Below are 13,127 nucleotides of genomic sequence, written 5' to 3'. Positions count from 1 at the left end.
TACATGTCCAAACCATCTCAACACACCTTTCTTAATTTTATCGATAATGCTTGTCTCAGCTTTGCATTCCTTCCTTATTTCACTATTCGAACATCTATCATACATTGTTTGGTTGCACATTCTTTTGAGAGATCGCATTTCGACTGCATTCAGTCTACTTTCATCCTTCTTTTGCCAACTCTACGTTTCACTTCCATACATTAGGGTCGGAACCAGGACTCCGTTGTGTACTACCAGTTTAGCTTTCGCTGATAGGATTTTATTTGCTATAACTGATTTCAGTGCACCATTCGCTCTCCTTTCTATGTCTTATAGGGTATTTATAGAGCTAGTTTATCACTTTTTACATGTGTAACAATTACCATTTTACCCATGATTGACAACCACACTACTCAAATTTTGGAAATTGTATTTATCCTTCAGTTGACAGTCTTCCTTGCGAAATTTTAACTTTCAAAATTTAAGTAGTGTGGTTGTCAATCATGGATGGAGAATCTTACGCGTGTATAAATTGATTACTTAAACCAGCCTACCACAGGTCGTAAGTCCTGTAAATTTCCAGACTTCGATATTCGTTTTAATCTTTGTTGAGATATCAATATAAAAATTATAACTCCTAAGTGAACAAAACCCATATTTGTGAACAAAGATTTGAACATACTCAAAATATTGTTGAAAAAAATTCAATAAGTTTTATCACTAAGTATTTAAATTAATTTTATATGAATTAAATTTTTGGATTTGAGTGGAATATATTTGATTGGACACAAATGAAGCACAGGGTGAAGACATCACTGCTATCTGAGAAAGGAAATCAAGAAGGAATAGAAAAATAGAATCAATAGTCAGGGCACTTGGGGTTGCATATCTATACTCGCACTAGCATGCGAAACATGGACTCTACTAATTTGTACGAGTTTTCTTGAGCATAAAATAATAATAAATATTTATTACCTCAATCCAGATATTTTGGGACTGGAAATTTGTATTATTTAGACATTTCTCATTTATACAATTTGTTTCATTTGGGCTATCTAAAATGTTTGTATCGTCGTGTTTATTACTTTCCTCTGGTGTATTATCATCTGTGAAACTTAGTTTATGTTCCAGGGATATGTCTAGAGAAAAATTAGACTCGTACAGTTTTTTCACTGTGGGAAATTTATTAAGGTAGGAATGGTAATTAGCTGGAATATTTTTATATAGATGGTTTTCCTCGAAAATTAATGGTTTTTCCATATTTGTTTCTTCCAACGAGGGTAACAACGGGGGATGAGAGGAATCCTACAACAATAAAAATACCAAAATCATTACAATGTGTTTTGTAATAATTTCTTTGATTTCATTGATTTATTTTTACAACTAAAGCCTTACCACTTTTTTCACATTACAAATAAGATCCAATTCTGACAGCATTTCCAAATGATCTTTTTTGTTGTCATTCATCTTTTTTCAGTTGTCAATACTTTTGAAATTCAAATTTTATGGATTTTTCACTTATCAATGAAAAAATAACAATTGAATCTGAAAAATTTCGTGCCCATTTTTAAATGGCTAACAAATATTTTTTTTACCTAGCTAATAAAAAGAAGATTTATTTAAGCAACTGCACATAAATGTTTTGATTGTATTTTACAACCATAATCCTTAGACTGATTAAAAAATGGCCAAATACATAAAGGACAAATAAATAAATATAACGTTCAGACATTTTTCAGGGTTAAAGCCGAGTAAGTGAGAAAAAATAAATAAAAAAAATCATTGAAAGTAAGTAGGTACCTAATTGAGAATTAAAAAAGACTAGTTTTACATGTTCTATGCAAATCTAAAAACTGGAGAATCTATGGTTTCGTTCCAATTTCCAAATATCAAAAATGTTGTCTGACAGCTGATGTTGGCTGCGGAGTTATTTTTCTCTGATAGTTTGCACGAAATGGAGAAAACCAACGAGGAGCTACTGCAAGAAGTGGAAAGAAAGATTCATTTCGGAGAAGAATTGATCCAGAAGCTGACTGGTATTCTCAGTGTCGACGGTGTTACTAAACTGCAAAGGAAGATCAAACAAGAAATCGTATTTCTCAAAAAGGTTCGTAATTTTGTAAGGTAATCATTATTATTTTCAAAATGAACAATGTAACCTTTGCAGTCAAATTATTCTATGCAATATTTTAAATTTATTTCGGATTCGGTATCTTATTTAATGTTACGAATTCAATGTCCGAATTTGTGAAATCCGTATTTCTTCCACAGTTTGACGTTACAAATAGAACATTAAATGTGCAATATATCATTATATTTAATTCTTTTTTGTACATCATCTTTTATCAATAAATACCAAAAATTATCATAAATCATGATGAATCATTTAACCTCGATCCAGTCACATAATATAAAGATATCACCGCGGATAGCTTGGATAACTTGAAATACTAAGACGCTTGGGCGAATATGTATGTAATCTACCCATAGTAATGTGGCAACTTTCAGTTGAGGTGTCTGTACCCATGGCAATGTGGCAACTTTCAGTTGTGGTGTCTATACCCATGGCAATGTGGCAACTATCAGTTGAGGTTTCTGTACCCATGGCAATGTGGCAACTTTCAGTTGAGGTGTCTGTACCCATGGCAATGTGGCAACTTTCAGTTGAGGTGTCTGTACCCATGGCAATGTGGCAACTTTCAGTTGAGGTGTCTGTATCCATGGCAATGTGGCAACTTTCAGTTGAGGTCTGTGTACCCATGGCAATGTGGCAACTTTCAGTTGAGGTGTCTGTACCCATGGCAATGTGGCAACTTTCAGTTGAGGTGTCTGTACCCATGGCAATGTGGCAACTTTCAGTTGAGGTGTCTGTACCCATGGCAATGTGGCAACTATCAGTTGAGGTTTCTGTACCCATGGCAATGTGGCAACTTTCAGTTGAGGTGTCTGTACCCATGGCAATGTGGCAACTATCAGTTGAGGTTTCTGTACCCATGGCAATGTGGCAACTTTCAGTTGAGGTGTCTGTACCTATGGCAATGTGGCAACTTTCAGTTGAGATGCGCGGGCACGGTGAAGAAGGAGCAGCTGTCCTGCTCCAACCTGCGGCACCTGGCCTGCGTGGTGGAGTGCGCGCTCCGGCCCGGAGTGCTCGCCGTCAGCAAGGGCATGCACAGCCACTCGGGGGGGAAGGTCAGCATCGACGTCATCAGCGAGAACGGCCGGCTCTGGACAAAGGGTAATGCGCTTTATGTCGTTTTCATAATCAAGATTAAAACTAACTAACTGACCCTGTGTAAACCCTCAGTATGTATGAGTTTCGGAGTCCGCTTCCGTGGTGTAATGGTAAGCGTGTTTAGCTATTTGATTCCCAGGGGAGGGTGAAAATAAATATTAATGATTTTACACTCTTATATTTATTTAATATTAGCCTGGACTGGTCCCTGAGGCGCAGGAGTGATCACCTTGCCTTCATGTAAATAGAGATCAAGATCAACACTTTGTCAATGCGATGCAGTGCCCTATGCACCATTGGGTGCGAATAAGGGCTAGAAAAAGATGCGTGAGTTTTGTCCGTCAATTGTAGTGTTTGATTGTAGTGATTGTAAAAGAAAAGTCTACCGAACAATCATCTGACACGCACTCCTCTATGGCTCCAAATGCTGGACGATGTATAACACCTACTCTAGGCAACTAGAAAGTGCTGAAATGTGAATGCTTTGGTAGTCAACTGGAGTGTCCCTTAGAGACAAAATAACGAGTTCACAAATTCGTTGAAGACTGGTGTAACTGACGTCAATAGTAAGGTAGAGAAAAAGCAATTGAGATGGTATGGGCACATAGGACGTAGAGAACCTGAACATATTATAAACCAGGCAATCGCCATGGATCTTCCTCGAAAAATAACTAGAGAAAGACCAAAAAATTCATGAATGCTACAGAAAGATAACATTATTCGAAGGCCTAGGTGATATTGTATATGATTCCCCAATTATTTACTTTCCTTTTTACAGACTAAGTTAAGAATCGCCAGATTCTTTATTTACTTGTGATCCCAGATGATGGATGCCAGAACATCGGAAAAAAGTGTGGCACGAAAACACGCCACAATAACATATCGCTCACTCCTTTCAAGAACATCATAATTCAAAAATTGACAATTTTCAGTTATGCATGTTTTCGGAAAATGTACTGTATCCCAGCAAAAACGACATATTTTTAACTTAATATTTACCCGCTACAGGGCAGAAAGTATTGTTTTTTCATTTTGAAGAAAAAGTAATGTGTAATTATTTTTTAAATATACTAAATATTTTTCAAATGGAGAAAGAATGGTTTTACCTAAAAAGATCTGTTGCACAGTAAAAAGTTCAATAAGTTGCTTGATATTTATTTTTAGTATTATATTTTTAAACTTTAAAAACGTTCTCCTAAAAAATCTTTTTATTTTATTTATGACGTTCTTGAAAGGAGTGAGCTATGTGTATTTCTTTATGTTTCAGTTATTGCGCGAAATCCCAAATCTCTATCCGCACTAAGCGACGGGAACGCCTCGTACGGAGCCCGGTCGGTTTTGGATCAGGCCCAGGACTACATGGAGTGCGCCAAGGAACACCCTTGCTTCTACCAAACACCGCAAGTGAGCATCATCACATTGATGGATTGAGATTATCTGATAATTTCTTTGTATGACAGTATGTATGCTGAATCCAAAAGTGTATCTAAAAGAGCTCTGAAAGCTCTCGCTACATTCCCAGGTTCGGTATAGAAACTTTAGGTTTCCATTCTGACCCATTCATTGGAAAAAGTACATTTGTTTTCTCTATTTTTTAAATCTTATATATCATGCATAGTTTTTTAGTCAAGGATAAAACAGAAGGATTTTACATTTTGAGTGTGTCCAAATACTTGTTCACAAATCTGGATTATCTCCAATTATAGGACTATTTTTCATATTATCTCACATACAAATAAAAGAATTTCTGCTCAATAAAAAGCTTCTTTTCATCTCACCAATAGATGTCTCTAGTGAAGTTGAGTGATTCAAGAACAATGTTTCAAAATTGGTTCATATATATAGAACTTCTAAGAATTTGAGTAGTGTGGTTGTCAATAATGGGTGGAATTGGTGAATGTTACATGTGTGTACAGTGATCACTTAAACCAACCTATGACGGTCGTCAGCCCCGTAAATGCCCAGAATTCCATATTCTTCTTCATCTTTGATGAGATGTCAAAAAATAACAAAAGGTTTTTATTTTATTTATTTATTTGGCAGTCACCCAGTGAAAGGATGTTTCTGCCAGTGTCAAGTATTATTTTTATTTACAAACAACAAAAATAATAACAATCAATACAAAATTTCATAGTTTAAATGCGTTTAGCTTTATCATTTTAGAAATTATGACTGCAATTCTAGAATAAGGTTCAGAAGGGTGGATACTTGGGTGGGGAGTTGGATTACTACCTTGAGTCTACTAAGTTGTATTTTTATTTAAAACAAACACATAAATTATTGTGACAGTTTTTATTAAAATACAATTTAGTGGACTCAAAACATCTGTGTTTGATTAAAAAATTATTACTTAAATTAAAATGGAGTTGTACAAATTAAACGCCAAATCAATAAATAAGGGTTCTTTTCTTTAAAAAAGGGCTTTTAAAGTCCCTATTACTGTCACTGGGCCAGGAAGTTAATACTAACTACATGGTGGGTACAATCCACCACCATATGTATTCCAGATGAATCAGTTAATAGACATCTCACGCTTCAATCGGCCATAACAACTTCCATGGGTAAAGTGATACCAGCGCACTAAATTTGGCAAGCGTGCTTTTGCTGTTGCTCTTTCACCGGTAGTTAGAAATAGCGAGTGATATGATATATAGAATTTTTTTGTTTAAATGTATTTGTTTGCTAAATCATTTTTACTATATAATTTTTCTCAATTCAATTACAGTGAAGCGCTCTTGAGGTAGTATGTATTTTACAAAAATGTTGCTGTGTTAAAAAATTATCCAAAATTATTATTATTTTAACTATTATCCTCTTGGTCAAATATTTCCCTACTTACGTATTTCTTAAAATATTTATTATCCTACTGGTTTTGCATTATTTATCCTACTATCTTATTTATTGTTATATTTTCCGTTATAGCTCGATTTCCCCCTCTGATGATCTGTGAAGATTTTGCTAGTATAGGTAGTATTTTACCAAAATAGCGCTATGTAAATTATCCACATTTATTATTATTATTAAATGCGTGTGGACTATTTAGTTTACGATTTTATTTTTTTTCGTTTTAGGTAGTATTTGAATTCGTCAGTGGCATTGAGGATAACTTGGCCTCAAAATTGCAAGATTTGGGCATAAATGTGAAAGGAAACATTATACCCACCTTGGATTCTTCTCAATCAGAATCCGATTCAGAGTGCAGCGGATCTGAAGAGGATTATGATGACAGGACTTGCGCCAGGTAATCTTGAAACTGTTCTAACTAACCTTCATGCGACTTCCGCACGGGTAGATTTTTTTTTGTAATTTTTTTTTTTAATGTATTTAGTATAATTTTTTATTTACATAATTTAATACATTTCTACTTCATACAATCTTATAATTTTAGTTGCGCTAAGCTTCTCCAAAAAAGAGTCTGAGCTGAACAAATTTCAAACAATGCTAAAATACAAATTCCAAGCAAATTTTGTCATGTCATATATTGCAACCTAATGCTGATGGTATGTTGGCATTGCAGCAAGGCCATGAAGGGCCCGACGGGGCTGTGCGAGGGCGGGGAGCTGGTGGAGCTGGACACGCTGAACCTGGACGTGACGTCCATGATGGCGTACGTGAGCAACCTCACCAACGGCCACCACCGCTACGTGTTCCAGCAGCCGCTGCTCTCCCAGCAGGCCCTCTGGGAGGCGCAGCGCCCCGTCAAGCCCGTGCTGGAGAGGCTCTTCCAGGGTAAGCAGAGGGCGCCCCGCAACCCAAGCTGGTGTGACACCATTCGGACACACCCAATAATGCTGTGAATATAATAATCTGGTCAAATCGAAAATCATGCTCACAACATTTTGAGTGTCATAATACTTGTTCACATATCGCTCACTCCTTTCAAGAACGTCATAAATCAAAAACCGTCAATTTTCAGTTGTGTATATTTTCGGAATACCCAGAAAATGTACTATATCCCAGCAAAAGCGGCATATTTTTAACTTAATATTTACCCGCTACAGGGCAGAAAGTATTATTTTTGCATTTTGAAGAAAAGGTTTTGTTTAATTTTTTTTTAAATATACTAAATATTTTTAAAAGGGAGAAAAAAACCTTCACGTTTTACCTAAAAAGATCTGTTGCATGGTAAAAAGTTCAATAAGTGGCTTGATATTTATTTTTAATGCATTGTATTATATTTTTAAACTTTAAAAACGTTCTCCTGAAAAATCAAGTATTTTGATTTATGACGTTCTTGAAAGGAGTGAGCGATGTGTGTGAAGTAATTACTTAACCAAGCCTATTAAGGTCGTAAGCCCTGTAAATACCCAGGTTTCCATATTCTTCTTCATCCATATTCAGATGTCAAAAATGAAAATCATGTTTTCAGGCATTTCCCAGTATGTAAAATAATCCGTTTAGAATCTTGCATATATCTAAATAAAAGGGTCTCTGCTAAATAAAAGCTTTCTCAATCCAACCGTAGATGACTCAAACAAACATAAACCGTCATGAGATTTATGACATTTGAAGGATTTCAAATGATTAAATGACTGCGGAGCTCTACAAAAAATACGTCCTGTAAATGTTGCTTCCTAAGTTGATTTCTTGTAATTAAAAATGGCTTTATAATTAAAATGTAACTTTGTTTTAAAATCGATATAAAAACATTATAACTTAATTATAATGTCTACCGGTTTCCAAGCTAACAGTTAGTCTTGATAAAGAAGCGGTTAGCTTCGAAACCGGTAGACATTATAATTAAGTTATAATAAAATATTTATAGTGATTTTAAAAGAAAGTTACATTTTTATTATAAAATGGAAAATCACAAAGTTAGTGCTTCAAATATAATAATAAATAATAAAACCATATCAGCTCCCTAGGTGGAGCACATGGAGTCCACAAACTGTCTCCAGGCTTTTCTGTCGGCTGCCAGCTCCCTTGCATCCTCCCAAGTCAGATCTGCGTCCCGAAGTTCTGACGAGAATTGTCAGCAGTGGTCGTCCTGGACGGCGCGAACCTGATGCCTTGTAAAAGAGGCAAGCTTGATTAAGGCTCTCAGGAGGCATGCGGAGTACATGGCCAAGCCAACTGAATCGCCTTTTCTTGACGACAGTTGTGACTAAGATTTGCTGCGTCCTACGCCTTATCTCTTCATTCCTCACAAAGTCAAACCACAGCACGCCTAAAATTCTCCGCAAACACCTATTCTCAAAGCTTAGTACACGGCTGCTCTGGGCCCTTGTAAGGTGCCATGTTTCACAGCCGTATAAGAGAACAGGAGCATGCAGGCATTGTATAGGCCAAAATAAATATAAAATATAAATTATAAAAATATAAATTATAAAAATGGCTTATTTATATCTTGGTTTTCTGCGCAGATAAGAAGTTGGTATGCTGCGAAGCGGCGTGGGAAGATTTCAACAAAATAGTGGAAGTCCTGGGAGGACCACAGGAGAAGGAGCGGGCCGCCCGGTTGAGAGAAAGGCTCAATGTGATGCCGGATGATGAAAATGGTGAATGTCCTTTCCGCTGATTTTCTTAAAATGTACTTATCCAGTTGATCCATAGCTCCAAAACTGTTCAATTTATTCCACAAAGACTAATTGTTAGACGTTAATTACCTAAGTTTGTGTAGATTTAAAATTTTGCTTAGATTGCTTATTGAAGAGACAGATTTAAGATCCTTTTTCTTGTAGACGTATCACTCATGTAGTACATGCTTGCTAACTTTTTACTTTATACTTTTTCATCTCTTTTATGTTTTTTATTTTATTAAAATAAAAAAATGTTGTTTTCTGATAGTCAAGTATTTTTTGTATTTTATATTAACACTATTATTCTAGTTCTACTTATAATACCTACACCCTTATACCCTTTACTATGACCTAAATTATATTGTATACTCACACACAGGCTATGCCTTTGTGGGATCTTTTTTTGTATTTATATTTTATTAATATTTTTTTGTATTTGAATTTATGTCATGTTTGTATAATGCAAAAGAATTTAAAATAAAGAAAAAATAATAAGATGGTACAATTCGCACGGACCTCGCATTCCCGGAAGCCCCAAAGATGGTCCTTCACTCTTGAACTTTGTAATTTCTAATTTGTTTCCGTCATCATTTCCAGGTCCCGATGAAGTGAAGAGACGAGATCTCAGAGTTCGTGGTAGAATAAGGCTTCGCTCCAAAGTGGTGTTTAACTTTGGACAGAGAATCAAGGCCTTGACTATATCCGCCAATGAAGGATTCGTTCGAGCCGCCCAGCAACAGGTCTGTTGGCATCTTTTTTCTTGTTTTTATTGAAACATACAGTCACGATTGTAGACCAATAATGCTTGTGACTTCGATCATGTTTGCAGGAGTTTTTAATAAAATTTTTATTATGTAATGTGATGTTTTTATTTATTCTATTGAACACTGTATCACACTATGGATGATTATAGGTGTCTAAAAAAACAAACCAATTTAAGAAAAAATATGAACATCTATATTGTATTAATGTTTTAATGTTGGATATTTGTAGTATGTATACCTCGATAGTATAGTGGTTGGTGCGTTTGGCTACTGTGCCGGAGGTCCCGGGTTCGATTCCCAGGGGGGGGCATATCACAACAAAGATAACACTGCTTCTGTATGATTCGGTGCCCTTTGCATCATTGTGAGTAGAGATAGATATAAGCAGTGTCGGGACAATTGCATTTTGTTTGTATCATAATCATTTTATCTTCATTATAATTTTGTTTTTATATCCACATACATTTAGCGATTTCACAAGTAATCGCATTGGAGGAATTTTGCGCCCGGTAACGATATGCGTGTTTTATTTTTACTTTTTTTGTCTCCATAGGGCATCACGTATGCGGCTATAATCCACGAATCCCGAGCGCTCACAGAGCAGAAGCAAGCCACGGCCACCCTCTGCATTCTCCCATCTTGACGGCATTACAACACTGCAAAGTTTCACTTTCTCGCCAGTAAATTAAAGCAACTACACCGTACAATGATATATTGTATCGCAATGTTCAGTTACTCGTACGCCTTTAGAGTATGTGGAAAATGGAACAATACACCACTGTATAACATTAAATAACATTTGAAATTATACATAAACTTAAATAAAATTGTTTTTTACCACAGTATTATATTGCTACGACTAGTTTTGGAAGCTACAGATGCTTCCGAAAACCCATCTGTTTTTAACCTTTCCGGGAGTACAAAAATTGACGTCTGACTTTCTCTAGGGAGTGGATTCTTTTTACATGAAAAAATTTTTTTTCATTAAATTGATATATTATGAAGATTAGAAGTTATGTTAAAATAATTTTTAAAAAAAATTCTTCAAAATATTTTTTAGTTATGACACAAATATCCACAGATATAATTGCTATATTATTTATATAAAATTGCTATATACAGTTGGTATGATGTATACAAGTTATATAATATATAATATATAAAACCCTTATCCGCACCCAAACGGTGCATAGGGCACTGTCATATAAACGCAGTGTTATCTTGATCGTTTATACATGAAGGAAAGGTGATCAGCCTTTTGCTTCAGGTACCAGTCCATGGTAATTTTGAATTAATATTACAGTGAAAAAATCACTAATATTTATTTTACCCCCCTTGGGAACCCGGAACCTCCAGAACGGTAGCTGAACGTGCTGACAATTACACTACGGAGGCGGAGTCCGTATACAAGTTACATCATACCAACTGACAGACGGACTTTGATATTCATTAACGTCGATACTCCTTTAAAATTAGCACCGATATTTATTTACGTCCATACTCCCGGAAAGGTTAATAATAAAATACAGTTTAGTAGACTCTAAAAATCAGTGTTTGATTTTATATGTATAAATTAAAATGGAGTTCTACAAATTAAACACCAAATCTTTAAATAATACCCATGTGGTAAAAAAAAGTGTTTTATTAAAAAATTTATCGTGTCTTACTACAAAGAGAATGCGCAAACAATAAATAACTTTTGATTCACCCTTACTGGTTCAATGTCGAATCTTTTTCGGCATTGATTTTTTCCTCATAGGTCCCATGTCCAATGTAATTTGACATTTTTTAAGTTAAAATACAAGCTTTTTTTTTTCACTTGTATCAATTACAACAGTATGTGGGCAGAGGACAAATGAATTTTTGCCCATTGGAATGTGTAACTGTCTACTTGGATTTTTTTGGAGACTAGAAAGGGTGAATTGACGTGAAATTTTATTTATTATTTGATGAGCTGAAAATCGTAAGGGTACAAGTGACATTTTGGTATTTTTGAGAAAGTAAATTTTAGAGATAATTCAATCCAACATCACGAGGCAGTCTCCATGATTTGATGCTCAATTTCTAGCAACAGAGTGTTTGGTTCAGACGTATTTTTATTTATTTATTTAAACTTCATGTACAGATAATAAATAAGTACACTGGCGGGCTTATTGCTTAAAAGCAATATCTTCCAACCAACCAAAAACAGACTAGTGATATTGATCAAAACGTTGATACCATATATAGCCGTTTGCAATCAGAGGGTAGATAGTACTTGAACATTCAAAAAAAATTAAAAAAGGTTTAAAAACATTATTTTTGTTGTTGCTTTAAACGTAATAACTCTTTCACTACCCTATTTGTCACTTGGACACTTTTGATTTTATCCCTTTCATTAATCCATTAATTTATTGAATTGTAATTTATGTTGTAAAACTGTTTGTATATTATTTTAATTTTGCATTTAAAATATATTTTATTATATATGAACCGTATAATACGTATTGATAACTAAAAAAAATTATTTCATTAATTGATTCGGCAGTCACTTTGTGGTAAAATCTATCCATTTTTAATTAATGTTTTACTTAGTAAATACCACTATTTCTTAAAATCTACTGTGACACGTGTTTCAATGCATTCCGCATCATTTTCATACGGTGTTTGAAAATGATGCGGAATGCATCGAAACACGTGTCACAGTAGATTTTAAGAAATAGTGGTATTTACTAAATAAAACATTAATTAAAAAAAAATTATGTTTGCCAATATTTAAAAAATATGACATACATTTTACTGTGTATTTCCAATACATAAGCATTGATGAGTGACAGTATAAACTGTTCACTATGAACTGATAAAACATTTCAACTGTGTCCTTATCGTCCTATATCGAAATCAGCAAAGTCCACAAAAGATGAGTCTGGGATTTAATGGGAGAATCTTGTAATTGTTTTCTTTTCTCCATTGCCAAATACGATCTCGTGTTAACACTCCCAGTAATCAGTATTTCATCCACCATTACAGAGACTATGGTCAGGGCGATGTGTTGGAGAATTTGAGTATGTAATATGTACATATTTTATTATTTATTTGACCCCCTTCCTGGGAATCGAACCCGGGACTTCCAGAACGGTAGCCGAGCGTGCTGACCGATACACTACAGAGGGGGACAATTTTTTTCACTCTAATATGTATTCAATATTATCCTGGACTGAAGCGGAGGGCTGATCACCTTTACTTCATGTGTTAACGATCCTGATAACACCGTGTTTATATGATGCAGTGCCTTATGCACCATTGGGGTGCGGATAAGGGTTTGAAGAAGAATATATACTTATTTTTATTTATTTTTTTATTTTTAAACTTCATGTACAGAAAATAAAAAGTACATTGGCGGGCTTATTGCTAAAAAGCAATATCTTCCAACCGACCAAAGACGGACTAGTGATATTGATCAAAACGTTTGATACCATATATAGCCGTTTGCAATCAGTGGGCAGATAGTACTTGAACATTTAAAAAAAAACATAAATTACAAATTGACATTTAAAAAAGAAACATAAATTAACAGAAGACGATAATAAGGAGGGCAAAGGAAGAAGGGAGATTAGGGAAGGAGGTAGAGGGAGGAGGTTTGATCGACAG

The 13,127-nt window shown here is 34.9% G+C and overlaps 2 protein-coding genes across 4 annotated transcripts in view; one reads left to right on the top strand and one right to left on the bottom strand.

Moving 5' to 3' along the window:
* Positions 1-1,507, bottom strand: part of LOC148307313 (uncharacterized) — a 44,029-nt gene extending 42,522 nt beyond the window's left edge. For both annotated transcript variants that reach the window (XM_088263651.1, XM_088263652.1), the window contains exons 1-2: positions 1,375-1,507; positions 955-1,284 (exon numbers count right to left, since the gene is read on the bottom strand). In XM_088263651.1, the coding sequence (XP_088119777.1) occupies positions 955-1,284; positions 1,375-1,446 (402 nt within the window). In that variant the 5' untranslated portion in view covers positions 1,447-1,507. The remainder of the gene's footprint in view (positions 1-954; positions 1,285-1,374) is intronic.
* Positions 1,508-1,851: 344 nt separating this feature from the next.
* LOC148307312 (UPF0415 protein C7orf25 homolog) lies at positions 1,852-11,701 on the top strand. 2 transcript variants are annotated; one of them, XM_088263635.1, is made up of 9 exons: positions 1,852-2,086; positions 3,034-3,217; positions 4,482-4,618; positions 6,286-6,455; positions 6,732-6,943; positions 8,578-8,712; positions 9,331-9,473; positions 10,051-10,629; positions 10,897-11,701. In XM_088263635.1, exons 1-8 carry the CDS (start codon positions 1,892-1,894, stop codon positions 10,138-10,140), a joined length of 1,266 nt encoding a protein of 421 aa, XP_088119761.1. In that variant the 5' UTR covers positions 1,852-1,891; the 3' UTR covers positions 10,141-10,629; positions 10,897-11,701. The 2 variants fall into 2 exon arrangements, with proteins under 2 accessions (XP_088119761.1, XP_088119760.1); XM_088263634.1 differs by having other exon boundaries at positions 1,857-2,086; positions 10,051-10,637; positions 10,909-11,354.
* Positions 11,702-13,127: the final 1,426 nt, after the last annotated feature.

This window comes from Brachycentrus maculatus, unplaced genomic scaffold (genome assembly GCF_059751285.1).
Source record: "Brachycentrus maculatus isolate JH-2025_06_01 unplaced genomic scaffold, ASM5975128v1 h1tg000202l, whole genome shotgun sequence".
NCBI classification, from domain to species: Eukaryota; Metazoa; Arthropoda; class Insecta; order Trichoptera; family Brachycentridae; genus Brachycentrus; species Brachycentrus maculatus.
The sequence above is the reverse complement of the archived record's forward strand: the minus strand, read 5'-3'. Positions and strand labels throughout refer to the sequence as shown.